At 46.4% G+C, this 23,938-nt stretch overlaps 1 protein-coding gene across 1 annotated transcript in view; it reads left to right on the forward strand.

Annotated features, from left to right (window-relative positions):
- DOC2B (double C2 domain beta) overlaps positions 1-23,258 on the forward strand; it is a 129,727-nt gene extending 106,469 nt beyond the window's left edge. Inside the window, exons 6-9 of the mRNA XM_066635635.1 lie at positions 5,352-5,509; positions 19,907-19,988; positions 21,755-21,851; positions 23,122-23,258. Coding sequence (XP_066491732.1) covers positions 5,352-5,509; positions 19,907-19,988; positions 21,755-21,851; positions 23,122-23,258 — 474 coding nt within the window. The remainder of the gene's footprint in view (positions 1-5,351; positions 5,510-19,906; positions 19,989-21,754; positions 21,852-23,121) is intronic.
- The last annotated feature ends 680 nt before the right edge of the window (positions 23,259-23,938 follow it).

Genomic DNA, 23,938 nt, shown 5'->3' on the forward strand with positions numbered 1-23,938 from the left:
AGACTGTGTAATGAGGAGGCCGTCTGAGTTGGTGTCCCCTTCCTCCCCCACCACTCAGCTGTGAAAAAGCCTTCAGTCGGGGAAGCTGTACCCCTGATCTGATTTTGTGCTCCCAAACACAAATTAAGGTCCTTTTTTCTTCCTTTGAGGCAGGGCCCCTCTGCCTTTAAACAGACGTATAACAGGCAGAAATTCAACAGGAGGCACTTTCTCCCATCCCTGAACTCTGTTCTGTGGCCACAGCTGCAGTGATTGAATGTCCAGCTTGTTTGCTCAGCCCTTAAAGGCACAAGATGACTGTAACACACTCTGCACGTGGTTGTCTTAGAAGATGGTCCACAAACACCAACTGGTGCAAAAAGCAGAGTTTTAACTGGAGCCTGGAGATCAAACCCCACTATTATATTGTCTTCATTGGCTACTCATTGGTTTGCAAACTCAGAGTACCGGGTTCTAGAGACTTATAAAGCTGCTTTCTGCTGAGACAGGACCTTGATCCAACTGTCTCAGTGTTATCAGCAATGACTGGTAGCAGCTCTTCTAGGTTTCTCTGCCCTAGCTAGGAGATGCCAAGGACAAAACCCTTCTGCAAAGCCTGTACTTTACCACTGAGCTGTGGCCTTTTCCCTGACCTCAGTGCTATTGAACCTCCCCTGCCCATCTGGACCTACCTGAATTTTACCCGAAGCCCTGCTCTTTATCTCACTGATATCAGAGATTGGTAGATAATTAAAAGAGACAGGACTTTTTCTATAGGAGCACCCAGGCTAGGGACTGCAGCATCATAGTGAGCTGCCATTCTCAGAGCACTGCTGAAAGGGGACTGCTGAAAGGGGGTAGATCTTAGTGTCTGACGGGATACGTTTACAGCTACCCTGTGGAACTAAGCCAGTCTAGGACTGGTCAGAGCCTTGTATGGGAGACTGCCTGGGAATATAGCTGCCTTATGCTAACCTTGGTTTATCCAGGTCAGTGTTGCTGACAGCAGCTTTCTGGAGATTCAGACAAGGTTCTTTCCTAGCCATGCCTGGAGATGCCAGAGACTGAACCTGGGACCTTCTGCATACAAAGCAGGTGCTCTACTACTGAGCTGCAGCTCCATCCGCAAATTTCACACTTGTCCTCTGTGGCATGGCATACATGGGGTTTTTCTTTTCCACCACTGTGAGGCAGGCAGTCAAGTAACTAGCCCAAAGTCTGTGGACTTTGTGACTGAGTGGGGCTAGAACTGAGATCTCCCTGGCACCAATACTGTATCCACTGCACAATGCTGGCTCTTAGTGTAGGAAACTGTCTTCTACTGAGGCCAACCATTGTTCCATTGAAGTCAGGATTGTCTACACTGACTAGAAGTCACTCTCTTGGATTTCAAGGTGGGATATTTCCCAACCTTACCAGTGAGCTACAGTCTCTCAAACATGCATGCTGCCATGACTTCTATGATTTATTTATTTACAAATTTGTATCCCACTTTATCTCCCAAGTTGAGTTGGCATCCTTCAGTCTCGGAAGACTATGGTGTCACGCTCTGAATGGTGGTTCTGGAACAGAGTGTCCTCTCCAGTGCGCGAAGCCTGGGTAAAGTAGGTATGGAGGGTAGGCTGTTACCCATGCAGCAAATCCCCCCTATTCCATGTTCTCCAAGTGGGCATGGGGAAAAATATTGCAGAGAGGCATATTGGCTCAGCCCAAGCTCTTACGGTTGCCCATCTTTTGGGGAAGGATCAGTGCCGCCAAGGGCTTTCCCACTCTGCCAGGCAGGAAGTGGTAGATCCATCTGAAATGGTGGCTGAAATACCACCTCACACTGTGGTATTTCACGTGCCACAAAGATGGTAGCCCACAGAGAACTGGGGGCCCCCATCTGAAACAATGGAGAATTGTGTGACCAAGATTGCCTGCAGTCAAGACCATCTGCAGTCCGTGTCAAGCTGTCCTGGTCTGCCCTTGGCTATTCCTAAGCAATTCAGCTCTCCAAGCCCAGCAGCAGGCATGTGCATGCGGACTCCTGATTGAATCTGACACTCCCTTAAACGTGCAATCAGTTGTCATTTGTGCTGCCTTTAATCCCAACTTTGCATTGGCAGTAATGAATGTGTTGTAATTCCAGCTAGAAAATTAATGGTGTCAGACTCACCACTTGGCAATTTATTGCTCTGAGAGTTGAGAAGAAATTGGGCAGTGAGGGGGGAGAAAATGAAATATCTCAGATGACTGTGCTGATGCATGGGGGGGGGGGCACAATACCAACCTCTTCTGGAAGAATTTAGGAGCAGTCTTGGGGTGTAATTACCATTGCAATAAATTGTGGGGGGAAAGTGGCCGAACTGCCCCTATTGGCTGAGGCAACAGTGGTAAGTAATATATTAGTGCTCCCTTATTAAGTAGATCCATATGAATTAGCCTGATAGAACCATAATAATATATGGAGCAGTTCCACCCCCTCCCCCCCAAATAAAACTATACAGTGGACTACTTACTAGAAGGAGACATAGCACAGCAACTGGATTACGTAAGGCAGAGCTAGGTAAAAGGTGCAATACAAGGTACAAAGATACAGCTGCGATACAAGGACATCTGCAAGAGGGATCTGACGGCCTTAGGAGTGGACCTCAACAGGTGGGAAACCCTGGCCTCTGAGCGGCCCGCTTGGAGGCAGGCTGTGCAGCATGGCCTTTCCCAGTTTGAAGAGACACTTGGCCAACAGACTGAGGCAAAGAGGCAAAGAAGGAAGGCCCATAGCCAGGGAGACAGACCAGGGACAGACTGCACTTGCTCCCAGTATGGAAGGGATTGTCACTCCCGAATCGGCCTTTTCAGCCACACTAGATGCTGTTCCAGAACCACCATTCAGAGCGCGATACCATAGTCTTTCAAGACTGAAGGTTGCCAACAAGGTAAAAGGTAGGTTGGCACAGACAGGTACATAGATAGGTAGATCCTAGTGTTTGTAGCAGGTCCACAATTCTGAAGAATTTCAGATTCTCCACATGTTTAACAATATGAATGACACAAAAAGCTGCAGTTTTAGGCATGCACACTTGCCTGACCCATGCTCATGTATATCCTTGAGACTCAGTGTAACCCAGCTGTAAAATGGGATTTCTCTGAAACGGAACTTTCAGAGCTTAAGAATGTTGCCACAACTTGCTAGTCCTTAAAACTGCAAGTTAAAAAATCCATTCTCTACCATGCTAATGGCATATTTCTTGGCCTCTGTGTTCTGAGAAATACGCTCTACTCCTCCACTACTGAGGAGTACACTATATTCATTAATTCGTGTTAATCATCTTTGATTATACATTTGTGCAGGTCTGCTGGCTGATTTTGGAATGTTATGTTTGAATCTCTGATCACTCAGGTACAGGTTTGTACTTGCAGGTCAACCCAGTCAACCCAGTGTATGGGTAATGGAGTGCAATCGGTAATTTGCTCAGCCGAGCCACCTTTTTGCATCTGGCTCCACCACTCCCAGCCCCAACCACCACCAGTTCCAGTTGGTGGATTTTGGGGTTCTAGTAAAAAAATAAAAGTAGAGCCCACAAATCTGAAACTGTCCTGACATCAGGAAATGACTCAAGTTGGAGACGAGCAGAATCAGGGGACATCCACTAAAATTGACTGTTGGGAGGGTTAGGACAGACAAAAGAAAATATTTCTTTACTCAGCATGTGGTCGGTCTGTGGAACTCCTTCCCACAGGATGTGGTGATGGCATCTGGCCTGGACGCCTTTAAAAGGGGATTGGATAAGTTTCTGGAGGAAAAATCCATTACGGGTTACAAGCCATGATGTGTATGTGCAACCTCCTGATTTTAGAAATGGGCTATGTCAGATGCAAGGGAGGGCTCCAGGATGCAGGCATCAGGATGCAGGTGTGCTCCCTGGGGCATTTGGTGGGCCGCTGTGAGATACAGGAAGCTGGACTAGATGGGCCTATGGCCTGATCCAGTGGAGCTGTTCTTATGTTCTTAAACTACAATTCCCAGGAGGCCTTGCAGGTCTCTTGTTATCTGGTGCGCTCCCTGGGGCATTTGGTGGGCCACTGAGAGATACAGGAAGCTGGACTAGATGGGCCTATGGCCTGATCCAGTGGAGCTGTTCTTATGTTCTTAAACTACAATTCCCAGGAGGCCTTGCAGGTCTCTTGTTATCTGGTGCGCTCCCTGGGGCATTTGGTGGGCCACTGAGAGATACAGGAAGCTGGACTAGATGGGCCTATGGCCTGATCCAGTGGGGCTGTTCTTATGTTCTTAAGCAGCTTTTTTTTTTTTAAGTGATCTTGTTTCGCATGGTGTACATCCACTTACAGCCTGATCCCTTTGGGCTTACCACTCGCATTCTAGCTTTACCGCTGGCTCTGGGCATTATACAAAATGCCATAAGGCACTCTGGTGACAACCGTAAGACCACAGCACCTGCACCGAGCCTCAGTGCTGAGAAGATGTGTCAGGGGAGCACTAGATGGAGTGTATTGCCACTAGTCCATGGTAAGGTTTATCGGGGTAGGGGGAAGGTGGGGAGGGAGGGTTTGGGCACAGGAGGGGGGCTGAGATGGCGGTGAAGGCTGCCGCCAAATTCTAAACCCCCTTCTGAGTCACGGAGACCAACATGGCTGTCCTTGGCTCTGTGCCCACTCAATAGCAGGCACAGATGCGAGTAGACCCATAAGGGCTCAAAATGGGGCAAGGGAACTGCTTTTCCCTTACCCTGAGGTGACCTCCAGGCACTGGCATAGCTAGAGGGGGGCAGGACACTAAGTTTTGCAGGGAGCCTCCCTGCAGCATGCAAGTGGCCCCTCCCCCTCCCCTTGGGAGCTATTCGCCTCCATTTCCCCCCCAAATGGCTCCAAAGGGGAGGGGAGGGGAGGAGCCACTTGCACACTGTGGAGATGCTCCCTGCAAAACTTAGTGCTCCACCCCCCCTAGCTACGCCAATGTGCCCCATCAGCAGTGGCCATTTTGGGGAGGCATTTGGGTGCCAGAGAAGCATAGAATTGGGCCCTTAATTTTGCTCCACTGTTGCCCCATTCAGGTGGGGTTTGCAGGGTTTGAGAAGGAAGGTATCTGTCACAAGGAGTGATCCCTCTTTCCAGTCACCCTTCTCCAAAAAAAACAGACTGTCCATCTCCAACTTTAGGCCATGTTAGGGATGGAAGTTTTCTTCACCTCTAGACCTCATGCTAAGCCAGATGTGGGGGTGAAGGTATCACAAGGAAGCACTGCCTGCTCACACCAGCGGTTTGTGCTGTTGCTGATTGCTGCTGCTACTCCTGTCAGATTGCATTGCCAATGGGAACTGGGACTCCAGATAGAAACCAGGATCTCAGTCAAGTCTTTTATCTTCTTACAGATAGACAAAACAGAAGACAAGTCCCTGGAGGAGCGTGGCCGGATCCTCATTTCCCTCAAGTACAGCTCCCAGAAGCAAGGCCTGTTAGTGGGCATTGTCCGTTGTGCGCACTTGGCCGCCATGGATGCCAACGGCTACTCGGATCCCTACGTGAAAACGTAAGTGACCACTGTGTAGAACAAGTATATTGTCCACTGACAAAAAAAGAATCCGTTCTAATAACATCTTTAGGGATGTTGTCCATAAGAAAACAAGAAGAGCCCTACTAGATCAGACCAAAGATCCACCGAATCCAGCATCCTGTCTCCAAGAGTAGGCAACCAGAGTGCAAGGGCAACCAGTCCTCCCCCATTGCTTGTCCCCAACAGCTGGCATTTGAGGGTAGAGCGTCTGAGTATATAGCTTTCATTTTAATTACTATGATTAATGCCTGTTTATTAACCTGTCCTTAAAGGTATTTGAGAATAGTGTTACTTACCTTACTCAGAAGTAGACTCACTGTGTTCAGTAAGACTTCTGCAGTAATTATATCTTACTCACTGCAAACAAACACTTCTACCAAGCTGTCATGAATACGGTCTGCCTAATTCTTTTCTAAAGCCCTCCAGATAAGTATCCATCACCACATCCTGTAGCTTTGCATTCCAAAGTTCATACTATGAGGAGGGCAGGAGGTCCATACAAAGTTCATACTATGAGTGCAGGAGGTCTGGTCTAGAGGGTAGAGCCCAAAAATAACATCTGAAGGTCGCCAGTTCCAGGCCACTGACAGCTCCATGAATGGCGAGACCTTGAAACAGTTGACATGCTGAGTTGTTCCACCTGCTCTTTGGTGTGATCGAAGAAGTGTCTTGCCTGCCCTTCAAGTGAGAGGTGAAGGAGTTACTTGTCAGCCAGTGTGGGAGGCAACTGGGGGCCAGAAGTGATACCAGACCATGAAAGTGAAAGATCCATCTGAAATGTTGTGCGGTTCTTGAAAGACAGAACCTTTCTGTTATTGTAAAAGTCCCCTCGGGGGTTTAGAGGTAGCCTATGTGAACCGCTTTGAATAAAGTCAGAGGAGTAATCTGATGACCAGAAAGGTGGTATATAAATACCAGTATCATTATTATTATTATTACAATGTGTTGTGTGAGTTGGACTTCTTGACTATTCTACCCCAGTGTTTCTTAATGTTTGTACCACTCTACATGGTCCACCTATTCAAAGTACCACTGGAAATAACCAATGATTATTCACCTGCTACTTCTCAGTTGGGAGGCCAGATGTAATGCAACAAACACCAGTAGGAGGCTCAGGGTGAACTGGAGGGCTTTTTCAAGCATGGAAAAGCATGCTTTGGAGCTCTGCCCATTGAGCTGAGCTTCCTACCACTGTTTGTTGCGTAGCGCTCCTCGTCTTGCTGCTGGGTGACAGGTATACAGGGGTCCTGTGAGTACCACCAGACACCATCTCAAATATCACTGGCGGTAGCCATACCACAGGCTGAGAAACAGTATTCTAAACTTATTGCCCATCCATTTCATTGAGGGGGAGAGAGAGAGAGAATGCCATCCATGTAGACTGCACTTTGCAAACAGTGAAAAGACAGGTCCCTCCCGCAAAGGGCTCATGATCTAAAAAGGGGGAGACGACAGAGGTAGTGGCAACATAGAGAGAATGGAGGCAGGAGGAAACCAGAAGAGAACATGCAATTTTTCATGTGCATGTACTTCAGCTCAGTAGCAGTGGGATATCAGGGCTGGTGGGTTGGGCCAAAGGTTTCGCAGACTGGTGGACTGTAGCCCTGCCAATGCTTCACCTGAGACAGCTGCCTCAGTTGACCTCATGGATAATCCTTCCCCCAAAGGATTCTGGGAATTGTACTTTGATGAGGGTTCTCACAGAGAATTCTCAGCTCTCTCCCCTCATCACAACCCAATGGATGTAACTCAGTGAGTGAACATGTGCATTTCCACATGGAAGGGTCTGTTTCTCTTTGTGCCTTGTTGTTTGGTCTGTGCAATGTGTCTTCTGTGCAATGTCCGTTTGGTAAATGCCCATCAGCCTCCCCACCCACCTCTGTCCTCCTTGCCTGCTATTCCTGATGTTGTGTTAAAAAAATGGCACTTCTAATTCCACTGGGAGAAATGATGGGTTTCACAGAGCTGGGAACAAACACTACTTAACTCCCCAGTCTCATTGCTATTCCATTCCAAGCTTCGCCAGTTCCTCGGGGGCCTCTGATGATGTTTTGATGTGAATTTCGTGATAGTTTTTTATCCTCCCGGAATAGGTCTTGCCAAGTGAAAGAAGGAAATCTCATCTCACTAAACACAATCAGGTAGCTTGCATGCCAGCAATTTCCAACACGGGTGGCAGGGCACACTGGCGTGCCAAGAGAGAACTGTCAGCGTGTGGTATTGCAAGACAGAAACTAATGGCCCAATCCTGTCCACAGCCAGCAAACAGCATGCCGCTGTGCCAGCATGCGCTCCTCTGCATGCTGGGGGCCATGACACAATGGAGAGGCAAGGACAGTAAACAACTTCCCTGCTCTGCTGCACTATGGTCCCCAATAGGTCTGTATGGATCTGCACCAGCCCTGGCTGGCACAAGTGGGCCCAAGGGGGCATGTTGAGGCTGGAAAGGGGGCATAGGATATTGGTGGAGCTGCTGCCACTGGTATCTGCTCGGTACCTCCTCAGTACACCCCTGATCTCCTCCCTAATCCTCTCCCTCCTCACCCTCAGCCTACCCCTGCTGTCAACTTACCAGCACCAGTGGTGCTCACACCCACACATGTGGTTGCCTAATCCTATCCCCTGCCAGTCCATAGCATGCAGCGTCGCTGATGGAGCACATGCTATGTGCTTCAGTGGTGTCCCGAGAGAGATAAATTGTAAAAAAAATTTTTCCTTTGACCACCTGGTCACCATTGGGTTTCCTCTGACCCATGACAGCTATTTTGCTGGTATCAATTCAAGGGGATGCTGTTGAGCTGGGAAAACAGGGATAGCATTCTAGTGTGTGCTGCTGCTACTAGGCTCTAACCTCCTCAAACCCCCCCCCCCCCCGTTTGCCCTGCTGCTCCCATCATCCTTGAAAAGTCCCCATTGCCACCTTACCTGTACTAGCACAGTCTCTGGCACCTGTTGTCATGCGTGTGGACCCTCTGCTCATTTACATCACTGGCCCTGAAATACAAGGCAGCAGCATGCCTTTTACAAGACTGCAACTGTACTTTGCGGACTGGGAGTTCTGCCACCATAACTGGCCCATAGGATTGGGCCCTAAGTATTGTGGGTACGAAGGCTGAGGCTTGCCTGAGGCCACCTAGTGAGTTCATGGCAAAGGCATGGTTCAAACCAGGAAAGATCTGATTTGCAGTTCAATCTGTTAGCTGCTACACCGTGTATACTTACGCTCACCTGAACTGATCTCTTTGGAGAGGTTTCCACATCCCTCCTTGCATTCTCCAATCATGTATCATATGCCTGGGTCTTTGCCCCAGAAGGGTGTTGTAAAACACTTTTTGTGTGAACAGAGGCCCTCTAGATATATATTTATTTCCTTACTACCTACCATTTTGCTCCCTTTGGGTGATACAAAAGGACTCTAAAGAGCTCTATTAACTGTTCATTAGGTAATAAATTAAAACCAAACACCCTTGGAACATTGACGCCTTATGTGATGTTAATAACCTCGACAGATTTTACAATAATGAGCCATCTTCTCCACAAACCTCCTATGCATCCCCACCTCATCCTTGATGGAGAATGTGGCATTGCTAGTATTCGTGGTACAAAGGTAAATATTAGAAGAACTTAGCGCAAAAGTATCTCACCTCATTATCAATAGCATCAGTGTAAATTGTACGCATCTGGGAGACAGACTTCCCAAGAACCCTGATGGAGTATGTAATTTCCACCAAGTGCTGGTTCAAGTGATGAGTAAAATTGCAGTGTTGCAGCTTTATAGTGGTAGGCTGCTCAAAGTTGGGTGTTCAGCACAGTCTTTGCTGCACTGGATCTAGGCAGATCCCATCACTGATAGCACTGAGTTCACATCTCATGTGGCATTCTGAGAGTTTGCAAACATCTGCCCACAGCAAGATGCAGCTGGTAGCAAGAAATGAAATATTTGGACCCCATGTAGCATGAAGCAGAGGCAGAGAGAGATTGAGAGATCTGCACTGTAAGGGTGCAGGATTCTCTCTCTCTCTCTCTCTCTCTCTCTCTCTCTCTCTCTCTCTCTCTGGGGATCTGATGCAGGGTAGTGAATTTACAGCAGAAGTGCCTGCTCTTTACCTCCACTTGTATATCTGGAAATAGAATCCATATTGCAAAGATGCCATCCATCGCCAGTGTTCTGTCCCATCCCTGTCCCCCAGAAAACCAGCCTCTCATTGTGTTGCCCCTGGAATTTCTCATCACATTGGAAAAAGTCCTGATTATGCCATTTCTTGGAAGGATCTCTAGCATCTGCAGCTCACCCAATATGGAAGATTTGTTTGAACTGTGGATATGAAATGCCCTGGCCCCACCCCCATCACTTCCATAGCTGAATCTTATTTTGATTCATTTCTCACACATGTTTGGACACAGATGGAAGCCCTCATCCTCTGGCATGAGATTTGCAGCCATCCTGCCTTTGTCTTCCATCAACTCCCCGCTGCCTTGATTGGTTTGCGCTGGGGCCATGGGCTGCAGGCCACGAACAAGCCTGTCTTTGGCCAAACAGGTTGCTGTTGAGTGGAGAGGAGGGGGAAATGCTACTGCCTGTGAAAGGAAGCAGAGGAACACTTAGATCTGAAGCAGAGCTGTTGATTGGTAGAGTGAAGCAGCCTTCCTTGCTGCCTGTTGAAAATGAATGGCAACCTGGCAGTTCTCTTGGAATGAAGAAAGAAGCTTTGTTCTGTTTCCCACAGAGATGTCACTAGAATCTTGATATGTGGAAAGAGACTTGGGCTGCTCAGAAAACTAGGGACGCCATGAAGTTTTGTGATGTTCCCTTCCCAATAAGAAAACTTATATGTTTGCTGCTGGATGCCCAAGACAGTACAGGTCATGCCTTGTTATCCACTGGCGTTCCATTCTGGAACCTCCAGTGGATTATAAAACCTCCAGTGGATTATAAAAATCCACTACTTTAAAGACCCTCTTCCAGGTTTCTTGCTCCTCTATTGTTGCCCCAGAATGCATTGATATAGATGCTATACCACATTCAGCCACTAGATGGGTTGAATAATGGAATCTAGTGGAATGAATTTATTTAACAGCGTGAAGATGGAAAATTGGGTTTTGGTGCTTTTTTCCTTGTTACAAGACATTTAAAGGTGGTCCTCATTATCAGTGGTGAGTCAAATCAGTGGATACCAAACCAGTGGATATCGAGGTTCCACCTGTATGCAATTAAGTCAATGCACAGGGATTCTGATTAGCAATTGTGCTGTGCTTTGGAACCAGGAATGTGATGCAGGGTTCCTAGCATAGATGAAACTGGTTATTCAGGAGGAGGTCAGAGACTCTTTGCAGGTGTTGGCCTGGTGTAAGTGTTCATAGGCTTGTCAATGAACACTGGTCCTTCCAATCCAGCTGGCCCCACTTCATGAGGATTGGGCTCCAAGCTCATGGGCGGTGGGGTCATGACAGCCACTCTGGACAAAGATCTTACATCTGGAAAAGCCTAGGGAGAGTATATCACAAAAACATGAATTGCCTTTGTGAATTGGACCAAGGTGATCTATAGAGCCAATCATTTTGTTTCCAGGGGAACCAGATTCTGGGAAGTTAGCAAACAGGATGTGGGGCTCCATCCTTTCAATAAACAAGAAACAGTTAATTCTGAACATCCACTATTTAAAGGTAGGTTGCCTCTGTGCATGGAGGCTCCATTTGATCCTCCTGGTTCCTGGCCTCAGTAACTACAGTGTGTTTTGCTAGGAAGCGCTGCCTTCTCTCTCACTCTACTATGGCCTCTGGTTGACACACCTCCACTTGTTCTCAGTGGGCGTGCCAGGTCACCCTTAAACTCTTTATGTTCCATGTGTGGCTGCACATATTGTGTATAGCTGGAGACAATAAAGGAGGTGGGGGAGAGGAGTGGAAGCCAAGAGTGCCTCAGACAATCGGAGAAAGTGCTGGAGAGAATAAAGCCACGGAAAACAAATTGGAAATGACAGAAGCAAGGCAGGCTGAATCACTCCAGTTGTTTGTCACACACAAAACGGGGGCGGGAGGTTTTGTCAAAAACACAGGGGGAGGCCTTGGAACATGCCTAGGTTCAATGTTGTCATTTTCATCCTTATTCTCCATGGATAAACTCAGCGCTCATTCACCAGCCTTTGGCAGGGGTCTAGTATCTAGAATTGGTCCCTTCCGTCCCAGTAGTGAGAAACGGTGGCATCCTTGCAAAATAAGGCAGGGAAGGTTCGGCCAAGACAGCAAGCAGGAATATCCAAATTTGAACCTGAAAGGAGTGTTCCTTGCTCCTGGCTGGCCCAGGATCTTTCAGCGCTTTTGGCAGCAGGTCAAATTCCATCCCCCCTTTACCTGACAGCTGCTCTAGCCTGCCTCTCTTCCACACTTCCTCTTATATTCCATTCCACTTAGCTTTTTCAAATCCAGAAAGCGGGAGGAGTAAGGAGGGGAGTAGTTGAAAGGACAGAGCCAAGCTCTCCCCATCAATCTGCATCCTGAAGTGACTGCCTCAGTTGGCCTGATGAATGGGCCACCTTAGTTGGGGGCCTCCCAGGCTTGTGGACTGAACTGGGAGGTGGAGCCACAGCAGGCAGCAAGTCCTGTTGACCTCACAAAGATCTGGGGGGCTTTAGCCCAATGGTTCCCAAACTTAGCATGGTCACGGTACCCTTCTTTAAAGGTGGTCTCTTTTTCCTGTGTGCTGTCACCTTGAGTTGTGCAAGATCTTGTGTGATTCTCATGAGACCTTGTGCAAGATGGTGGCGCCCAGGTGAGCTGGGAAGAAGAGGCTACTGGAGACATCCCATAGCACCCCTGAAAACCATTTTACAACAGCAGAACTCTGTCCCACAGTCATAAAGCCCTGAATGAGCTGGCTCAATCTTAAATAGGATTGGGCTGCCACTTTCTCTGGATTGGGACCTCTGGGTCTTTTCTTTCTTCTCCCCCTCCCTTCCTCTCCCATGTGCTTTCTCTCTTTTTTTGCTGCTTTCTTCCACTTTTTTCCTTCTGTTTTCCTTGCCTTGCCAAAGTTAATTGATCTAATTAAGATATGCAAATGAAGCATCGGCAGCTGCAAATTCATTTCCTTGTGAACATTTTGGGATTTTTTTTGCTTTTCTTCGGAGATTATATTTACAGTGCAGTGTTTGTGTGCAATCCTGCTTCACATAATCTAAGGCTGTATCCATGTATACATAATTTGAGTGGCAAGCCCACTTTGGAAGCATACTCATTATGCTTGAGTCAGACATGTGATCTTTTGCCCCCAATCAAGCTTAACTGAAACCCATTCTCTTCTTCTTTGTTTCCCATATAAGCCACTCTGTGCCCAGCATCAATTGGATGGGAACTGGGGAAGTCACTAACCCCTTTCCTCTCCATGTTTTCAATATTTAAATATTGATTTCAATTTAAGAAAGCAAGAAGGAGGACAAACACTGAACTGAACACTATGTTTATAATACAGTATAATACATTTGGGATTTTTGAACATTAAAAAGTAGACAGTGCAGGTGAAACTTGAGGGGGAGAACAAAACAGACTGCTGATTAGTGTTCACTTTGCTGCCCAATATGTCTGTGAAATAGGTTGAGAGGATACGGAGAAGCCAGGCTAAATCCATGGGGAATGAAAACCCATAGGAGATCCTGATCTGAATAAACTAAATGGGCCCTTTTTCTGACCCAACCAGGCAATTTATTCCAAGTCCCTTTCCTGTCCTAAGATTCTTCCGTCGATATTTATGTGGCTCTCTAAATAGACTTATTTGTACAAAAACTGCAAATGTGATTGCTGATCCTTTCACTTAAACAACTGTGCAAGTCCATCTGTTTTTCTCCAGCAAGGGTGACGGGTAATAATTTCCACGGCTGCTCTTGGGGGCAGGGAGAAAAAGTGGTAATTAGATCTGGAATCTTTCTGGGAAGCCAAGCTGAGTCACAGTTCAGAGCAAAAAGTGGTTGACTCAGCAGTTACCTGCATGTGATCATTCAGAATCACTTTGCTGGATTAGACCGTCTAGCAGTGCCGTAGCTAAGGGGGTGCATAGGGTAGCAGTTGCACCGGGCATCAAGCTTTAGGGGGGGCAACAAGCTGAGCTTGACACTAGTGACCAAAATTGTGCAAATCTTGGTTTAGATTAATAATACCTTCATGTTATATATCATTGGAAAGGTAATTTAATGCAGAATGCAATTAAACAAGCTACATTGGAATATCTTTATTCTATCAAAAGTTATGGCCAATTAACCAGAAAATGAAAACACAAAACCGCCTTATGGTACAAAAAGTGGATTTGCCTAACTCCAAACTGACCTATGAGACTAATTGTTCTGAATGCCAGTGAGATGTTATTATGATACAGCATGGAACCAATAACTTTTATATTTATTTACTTAATTAAATTTGATTTTGTCATGTGGGGGTCTACAAGTTTTTCTTTGACCCCAGGTAGTTGATAGATGCCTTAGCTATGCTGCTGACTGGGGGGAGGCAGCAGAGCAAGTGGGCAGTGAGCTGCTGGGGGAAGGAGGCGTGTTCCTCCCCATTTTCACTTTTTAAAAAACCTGGGTGTGATGTCACTTCCAATTGTGACATCACTTCTGGGGCAACATTCTGAGCTTGGCACTGGGCTACACAATCATTGGCTACACCACTGCCATCTAGTCCAGTATTCTGCATCCAGCAGTAGCCAACCAAATGCCTCTGAGAAACTCCCATGCAGGGTGACTTTTTCCTGTTGTTTGACCTCAGTATCCAATTGGGAGGGGGGAATACAGACTCCACAATCTGTTAATATTAGAACTAACACAAAAAAACTCTTGCAGTAACTGAAACAAGTTGTCAAGGTCTCCCAAACACTTCATTAGGCTGGATGATGAGCACAGAAAAAAAGTGAGCTCTCTAGGTACTAATAGCCACCATCACCACAACCCCAAATCTGCAGTTTATAACCATGATACAGTAGAGTATAGGTGGAATTTGAGTACAGGTGGAATGGATTGCCCTCACTGGGGTGAAGAAAAGATAATAATGGCTGTTCCCTCGTTTTTAGAATGTCCAGAAGTTCTTCTGTTCTATCCCTTGTGCTAAGCTCCGTGTCAGGTGAAGACGTAAAGGAGAAACTGTGGGAGTCTTTATATGACCTTTGTTTTGTTTTAATTGCTGCTGTTGTTTATCACAATATGTTATGCTTGTTTGATCTTGTGAGAAAGGTAGGACAGAAATTATAAGTAGTAGGAATATTAGTAGTAGTAGTAATAGTAATAAGACTAGACCTTAAGTTCAGTGATGCACAAGGCCTGCCAAGACTTTGGACTGACAATCAGCCTGAAGAAAACACAGGTCATGGTTCAGGATGTGGACTCACCTGCCTGCATTGCAATCTCTGTGCATGAGCTGGAGGTTGTCCATGACTTGTGTACCTTGGCTCAATGATCTCCGACACTCTTTCTCTTGATACCAAGCTGAACAAACGCATCAGTAAAGCAGCTACCACGTTTTCCAGACTCACAAAGACAGTCTGGTCCAACAAGAAGCTGACGGAACATACCAAGATCCAGGTCTATAGAGCTTGCATCCTGAGTATACTTCTGTACTGCAGCGAGTCATGGATGCCTCGCTCACAACAGGAGAGGAAACTGAACGCTTTCCACATGCGCTGCCTCCAACGCATCCTCGGCATCACCTGGCAGGACAAAGTTCCAAACAACACAGTCCTGGAACGAGCTGGAATCCCTAGCATGTATGCACTGCTGAAACAGAGACATCTGCATTGGCTTGGTCATGTCGTGAGAATGGGCAATGGCCGGATCCCAAAGGCTCTCCTCTATGGAGAACTCATGCAGGGAAAGTGCCCTACAGGTAGACCACAGCTGCGATACAAGGACATCTGCAAGAGGGATCTGAAAGCCTTAGGAATGGACCTCAACAGGTGGGAAACTTTGGCCTCTGAGCAGCCCGCTTGGAGACAGTCAGTGCAGCATGGCCTCTCCCAGTTTGAAGAGACACTTTGCCAACAGACTTAGGCAAAGAGGCAAAGAAGGAAGCCCCGTAGCCAGGGAGACACACCAGGGACAGACTACATTTGCTCCCAGTGTGGAAGGGATTGTCACTCCGGAATTGGCCTCTTCAGCTACACTAGACACTGATCCAGAACCACTTTTCAGAGCGCAATAACATAGTCTCCCGAGACTGAAGGATGCCAGTGATGGGTAAGACTAGACCTTAAGCTCAGTGATGCACTAGGCGATCACCGATATGTATTTAGGGATATACCCAGAGGTTCTATTTAGCAACCATGCCTAATAGCCATTGGTTCTGCTTCATGAACTCTTCTAGTCCTATTCTGAAGTCATCTAAGGGAATGACAGTATTTTAAGACATGACTGGCACTAATGTGGTTACTTTTTCATACACTCCTCTAAACAGCAGCCAGATCTTTGTCTTGGCAAATGTGGGCTGTGGCATAGGGAGAGAGAGGCAGTCCCTCACAGTAATTTGCCCTGGAATAAATTTTCCATCAATGCCAGTAGAAGCTTTTTCCCTCAGGGTGCACAGCAACCATGTAGTGTGTGCAGGCACTTCAGATCAGATCCTTAGCACTAGAGCAGTGATTTTCAACCTTTTGTCATCTCGCGGCACACTGGCAAGGCACTAAAATGGTCAAGGCACACCATCAGCTTTTTGACAATTGACAAGGCACACTGTGCTGTCAGTGGGGGCTCACATCCCTCAATGGTCCTATTGATAAATGACCCTCTCCCAAATTCCCGCAGCACACATGGGGACCATTCGCGGCACACCAGTGTGCCACGGCACAGTGGTTGAAAATGGCTGCACTAGAGGGTTAACACTCCTCTTCCCCCAGGTCCAACCCATGGAGGGCCCAGTCTCACTGCTGAAAAAATAAACACACTTATTCCAATCACATGCTTCAATTATTGTCAAATCTGGCGCAGTAGAGTCTGTGTCCACAGCCACATCTTGTAGCAATGAGTTCCAGATTGTGTTGCAGAAACAGAGTCTTTTTTCCCACTCCTGAAACTGCCTCCAATCAGCTTCACTGGAGTTTAAGTATGAGAAAGACACTGACTGTTATCATGTTTCTATTGTTCATACTTACTGCTCATAATTTCATAAACCTGTATTATGTCTCCCCCTAATTTTCTTTGTTCCATCTCCTAAACTAAAGAGCTCCAAACTCTTCAGTCTTTCCTTGTGGAGAAGCATCTTTGGCCCTTTTATCATTTTCACACATTGGATTTCGTAGGTGCAACTCAAGCATTCCCTGGCATGTCTTTCACTAGGCTGTGATCCACCCTGGTATCAAGGTGCCAAGTCGCGGACAAATTTCATCAACTCTCTGCAACTGACAGCAAGCTGATTGGATGGATCGTGTGTTTCCCCTGAAGCCATTTTTGTTTGCGGCTTCAAGGATCTGCAGGCAGTTCTGGAAAAAGATGCACAACCCAGAGGTCAATTTCATTAGCCAGGCAATGTGTAATTTGGCTTCCTTAATCCTCAGGGCAGCTTTCAGAAGGGCCTGGATCGGCACAGTGCAGACTCACCCTCGCTCAAGTAGCAGGGGAAAGTGTGTTTGTACATAGCCAAAGCGTTCAAAAGAAAATTCAATGTACTGCTTCTGGATTGAGATTGCAAGTAGGCACTGACATTGCATTTAATTTTTTTTTAATGGATTTTTTGTGGCTTTAACATGGTTTATATATATATATATGAAACTGTCACTTCTGTCACTGATGAGAATATATATATTCTCATCAGTGATAGAAGACAGCATTCTCTGTGAAGTCTGATGCATACGGAGATTAAATTATAGGTGGCCAAAGCTGCTCCAAAATACTTACTTGTTGTGAAACTTACCCTAGTTAGTACCATAACTACTGTTTTTTGAACAATCTGCAAGGAGTATGATTGGGCAAAAATTGGGGCGAGACGGGGGTATTCTGGATTTTATTAAGCACACCCCAACACCTCCTGAAGCACTGAACACTCAAAAGCACCATGCACATGCTAAGTATTATAACCACACCATGAGGTCCAAGGTCCTCTCTCTTGAGTGCCTCTGCTCCTAGATTCCAATCTGGCAGTGGTCTTTTGACATTCCTGCTTTCCCTGATGTGTCGGCTGTGCTTAGAACTCAGGCCGGCTCATCCATGAGGCCAACGGTGGCAATCATCTCAGGCAGCAGATTAGTCGAGGCACCAACCTCTATCTGCCTGCTGGCCTCCATTTCTCCTACTCCCTGGATTGGAAATGGAAGATGTGGGTGGAGCAGAATGTCTGGAAGAGAGTAGAGTAGTGGCCTAGAGCAGAGACATTCTAGCCCACCACTCTCCTTCACACTGCTCTGTCCCCTCATCCTTTTTCCAGTCAAGGGAGTGGAAGGAGTCTCCATTCTAGCCCACCACTCTCCTCTCCCCATTCCATTCCCCTCTCATTTTTTAAATCCAATGAGTGCAGGAGAAGGAGCAGTGGTGGAGGAGGATTAGTAGAAGGACAGCAAAGATGGAGACGGGCAGAAGTGACTCTTGGTCGCTTGTTATGCCTTTGTATAGAGAAGGGCAGCGTTTGGCAGAGGAAGGCTCTGCACACTGCCATGTAATGGGAGACAACAGAATTTGGTGGATCTTAGGCCAATCAGTGTTTGCTTTATGTTCAATCAGATTAATGAGTCTCGGAGTCCATATGCCTGCAGAGCCCCAGCTGCTTCTTTGTCATTTCCTGATATCTTCCTGAAATAAGCCAGGCCCAAAGTCTGCCTTGCACACAGCAGAGAGGCAATCATCTTTTTTTTTGCAAGACATTTTCTGCTTTTATACTCATAATTAGGTTTCATGGATGGAAAAGCTTTATACATTTTTTAAAAAACAAAACCCTACACCCAAGTTTTTGCCTTGTTAAGTGCCTGTTGGCTCCATCTGCTTATTCTCCAGTGTCACCTAATTCCCGGTTTTTAACTGAAGCAAAATCCTGGCACTGCTGTTTGGCAAGCTGGAGGAGGCCCTCTTCAGGCACCACAATGTGGGATGCCAGCAAAGGGCAGCAAAGGGCTTGTGGTAATAATATATGATCATGATCATTATTTACAGAGAGAGAAAAAAGCTAACACAGAGGTAAGCAACTAGCAACCCAAGGGGCTCAATCCAGACCCCAAGGGCTTCCCTCTCAGACAGCAGCACAGCCCCATATCTCACCACACACACTCTTTGCATAAAAACTGGCTCCAGCTTTCCACCCCACATGACCTCCCACCATCCAATCCCCCATTTCCATCTGCTTCTCTGATATGCCCACTTAGATGCTTTATCGGCACCTATAGCTCAATACGTCTAAGATGAACTTCCTTACCTTCGCTCTAAAGCCTTCCTTTCTTTTTCTTTTTTTTACTCTCCTTGTCATTGAATCATAAACTGTTGGAGGTGGAAGGTATTGTGGAGGTATTCTAGCCTCACCCCCTGCTCAGTGGGGGTAGCAGCTGCAGCATCCCCGATAGGTGGCCATCCAGCCTTTGCTTGAAAGCTTCCAGTGGAGGGGGGGGCACTGATTACTGCTCCATTACAGGACAGCACATACATTCTTCCCAATGTCTATACTAAATCTGCTCCCCTTTAGTTTCAATCCATTTGTTCTAGTCTCGCCCTCAGGAGCCACAGAGAGTAAGTCCTCCTTTCACTGTCTATTGACAGTGTCACCATCCGCCCTGCAAATCAGGCGTACCACCTTGGCTTTCTCTTTGGTTCCTTCCTGCCCCTCCCATTGTCTGTCATAAAATCAGGTTGCTTCTTCCTTTTCAACACTACTGAAATATGTTCCTTTGCTCTCTCAAGCAAAAACTCAAGCTTGTGCCCTGGTCCTCTCTCACCTTGACTACTGACCAGTGCAACTTTCTCCTGGTCTTCCTTCATTGTATCTCAGTCCTCTCACCTCCATCAAGGACTCTGCTGGATACTCACATTTCTTACTGCTCTGTCCATGTGAGACTCCTCCATAAATCCCTACACTGCTCAATTATCTAGGTGACCGAGCACTGGGCTCACTGTCCATAGATGTGGTGTGGACGACTCTCCCAATGGCAGCCTCAGAACTTGAATTTGGAGGCCACCAAGTGGGACATGATCTCCTTCTACACAGTCAGCCTGCACACCTTCAGGCATGTGAAAATGACTGTTACCTCCTGTTTTATTTAGTTGAGGTCTTTTATTGGTCAATCAGCTGCCCACTAAAAAGGTTTTCAAAACTAATATGAGAGAGAGAAAGAGAGAGAGAGTTCTGTGCATATTTATTGACTTATTAACTTGTGGTGTTGCTTCCAACTCAGTTAATACCTGTTGCAAACTGGTGTCCTGACAGGTACTTGAAACCCGATGAGGACAAGAAGTCTAAGCACAAGACTGCAGTGAAGAAGAAAACACTAAACCCTGAATTCAATGAGGTACTTCTGGTCTCTGGAGCTTTGTGTGTGTGAGAGGGAGGGAGATAAAGAAGGCCCAAATCTTAGACCTTGGTCCAAAGGTTGGACAACCAGCTGGCATTTTACTGGTAGAATTGCTTCCGCCACCACCTCTTGTCAGGTGAAACCTACTAATAAACTCCAATTATGCCAAGCTTTTCTCCATACCTACTAGAGTCCATTGTCACTCCACCCACTTCCTTCTAGGTTCTTCCAGGCTCCTTGTCCTGCCAGAGGAATGGGTTGTTTGCTCATGTATTTCTGCAGTGGTTCCACTTTCCATATTGCTCAGCGGTGAGCATTTTTTGGAATCAATTATTAGCAGCCCCATTTACATGTTGATGGCAAGACTGTCAACTAAGGTTATTAGTGCTTCCTTTCATGTCTCCATTGGGAAATTGTCTCAGTCCCATAGGGAGCCATGACCAAATCCAAATGTGTGCTGTCCAACTCTTCTCAGGTCAGTTGCTGGAAGTGGAATGGAGGGTTTCAACTGGAGCCTGAAGTGAAGCAGACTAGAGTAGTGCTTCCCAAACATTTCAGCACAGGGACCCACTTTTTAAAATGACAATCAGTCGCGACCCACATAGCTTTACTGAAACAAAAAAAGTTATATAGAAAGAATGTTTTTTATTTATTAATAATAATAATTAAAATGTATTAATAATAATCAGGGTCCTGTGTTCCCGAGGTTGCTACAGACTCTCTTACACATTTGCTAGACTCTCCCTAGAAATGGAGTTCAAGTTCTGTCCCCCCCAAACCTTTACAGTCCTGCCAGAGTACCCAGAAGGCTGAACGGGAGAGCAAGACGTGCAGTTAGGGACTTCCAGGCCAGACAAAGGCTGAAACTGGGTTCACACTTGATCTATGGCACGCCAATTACTAGAGAAAATTGGAAAATGTGACATTTTAATTTGGGGTATGAAGATGACCTCATCCCATGGGTTAGCAGTCCAGTCACAAGAGCGCTCTCTCTGTCCAGATTGTCCCCTGCAACCGTTTTGCAATTTGAAAAGCAAACAGGAGTGCTTGCAAAGATTTTTTTTTTCTTTTAAGAACTGAAAATAGCCTCAGTTCTTGAGGCAATGAGTTATCTGATCTTTCCATCACCCGTGTTTTCACTGGAGACTGTTACACTCTGCTACAGCATCCCTGACAAGTGCCCATCTAGCCTCTACTTGAAAATCTACAATTGAGAGCCCACAACTGCACAGGGCAGACTGGTCCAGTGCTGGACAGTTCTTACCAGTTGTAAATTCTCCCTCATGCCTAGCCTAAATCTTCCCTATAATTTCAGCCTAGTCCAGTTCTGCCCTGAGGACTCACAGAGTGTACGTCTTCCTTGTCATCTGCATGACTGCCCTTCAGGAGAGTGCTATTGTATCTCCTCTTAGTCTTCTCTCCAATGTAAACATACCAAGCTTGTGGAACGAAAGGCATTTGCAACCCAGTTGCACATATTGCAACCCAGTTCAACCCAGTTGCACTGACCAGGTGTCACAGAACACTAGGGGCATCAGTGCCAGCCTGCCTCCAGATGTAGATGGATAAGGTGCACCTATATAGATTCAGCCTGTAGCCCAGACCACAACTCTGCACTCTCTCGTTTGGCTACAAATGCCTACAAGTTGCAAATTCGGCATTGGGCCAGTCATGTCACATCTTTTGTAGCCTTGGTTTGGATAATAGGGAACAGGATGATTGGTTTGGCCTGCCTCCTGAATGCAGGGTCTGCTTCTCCACAGGAGTTTTGCTATGAGATAAAGCATGGTGACTTGGCCAAGAAGACCTTAGAGGTGACGGTGTGGGATTATGACATTGGCAAATCGAACGACTTTATCGGTGAGTGTGAGGCTCCCAGGGAACTGTCATTTTGATAGTTCAAGCTCAGGGCATTGGAGCATTAAAAGTAATTTTCCTGTATAACAAATCATGTACCAAGATATATTCTTGGTATATCCTTTCCTGTGACTTTCATGCCTCATTTGTCCAGTCCTAGAGAGGAGCCTACAGACCACTTAAGAGAAAGCAGGACCACTAAGGAGTCTGAGACTGATGGAGGGGTCTAGAACCAGAGTCCAGTCTGCAGTCCAGATCTCAAAAGGACAGGAAACACCTAGACAGGCAGAATACTGTTCAAATGTAATAGTAGGATGTGGTTGAATGACTTTGGGCCCTGGACAGGCCAACAGAAACTACTTGTTCCAATTGTCTCCCAGTTCCAACAGAGCTCTTAAATTCTATTTTTTAAAAAAAATATTTCTGTTTAAAAGAAGGGGCAAGCTGTTTACAAATTAACTCATGCACAACCTTGAGTCCCTTCGGGGAGAGCCGCCTTGAGTCCCTTCGGGGAGAAAGGCGGGGTAAAAATAAAGTTATTATTATTTATTATTCACAACAAAAGTATGGAAATTGTAAGTCAAGTTGCCCACTTTCACTTCTGCATCAGAACAGTGGGAAATGCATTCCATAGTATCATGAAACATATTTACAGCTGGGGGGGGGGATGATCCACATCTGGGTTATAGTGGGAATAAATGCCCCCTCCCTTCCACACTGTGATAATGGTCTGTATTGAGCCCCCTGTACATAGGGAAGGACTGTAATTCAGTGCCTTGCATATAGAAGGTCCCTTATACAATCCCTGGCATTTCCAGGTAGGGCTGGAGTCAGCTCTGGTCTGAAACCCTGGAAAGCTCCTGCCAGCCAGTGTAGACAATATTAAGCTATTTGGACCAATGGTCTGACTCAGTATGGCAGCTTTTTATGTTCCTATTTAACAAAGAAAAAAACAGCACACAGCTGCCCAGCATGAAATGGCATGTGGTTTGGCCCTTAGCTATATTGATAGTGGAGGTTTTATGGCCATCTGTACTGAGAGGGCCAAGTGTAAAGGCCACTCCTCTTAAGAAAGAGCGCTCATCTCAAATTGCATCAGGAATAAAATATACAGGTTTTTTTAAGTGTACAGTTTGTGTTTCATTTTCTTTCATGTCTTTTTGCAGAAGTTAGATCCTTCTTGTTTCAGGGCTGCAGACATTTGTACTCCTCATTCCACCACTCCCCCCAGTTGCTGACTCTTTCTCTCCATTTGTCTCCCTTGTGTGTTAAGGTGGTGTGGTCCTTGGAATCAATGCCAAAGGGGAAAGGCTGAAGCACTGGTTTGACTGCTTGAAGAACAAGGATAAGAAAATTGAGCGCTGGCACACGCTCACAAATGAGCTGCCAGGGGCCATCCTCAGCGATTGACCTTAAATGCAGGCCTGGGGACCTGGGAGAATATAGCACACCAACTGACAAAGGAACAACTCTTGCCTTTGGAACTACTGTTTACTTTTATTCAGTGGGATGAATCCCAAGTCAGCAAGAATGAGGGGCTTGGTCACAGCAAACCCCGAGTGACAGTCAATTTGCAGGGAACTTTGTGACCCCAAACAACTTGGCATTTTCTGTTGTTTGGAGAGCTTCGGTCCTAGAGATTTCTCTTGGATGCCTTGAAATCATTCTCATTGCAAATCAGTTTGGGGGCAGTGTGTGTGTGTGGGGGGGGGGTTCGAAGGCCTGTATGCATTCAAATCATGAGTTAATTGCTATACCAAATTCTGTTCTTGCTGCCTTGTGAAATCAGTGGCAACATGAATGCACAATGAGTGCGCCCGGACTCAGTTTTCTTTTGGTTTTAGCTCATCTGTAGCTCAAAGCATTTCTCAAAGCTCCAGGACTAAAAGCAATGATCCCAGGCACCATCATTGGTTGTTTTTTGGTTTGGGGCTGGGTCTTTTTATGCATTGAATGTTTTCAGTTATCACATTCATGTGTGTGGGGATGGGTCCAGTTTGCTTTCCATTTTGCCCCCAAATTATTACACAATTTGTACCTTCAATGTATCACAAGACATCAAGGGCTGTGTAGCTACTCAAGGCAAATTG

The sequence above is a fragment of the Tiliqua scincoides genome, chromosome 8 (genome assembly GCF_035046505.1).
Source record: "Tiliqua scincoides isolate rTilSci1 chromosome 8, rTilSci1.hap2, whole genome shotgun sequence".
Taxonomy (NCBI): Eukaryota; Metazoa; Chordata; class Lepidosauria; order Squamata; family Scincidae; genus Tiliqua; species Tiliqua scincoides.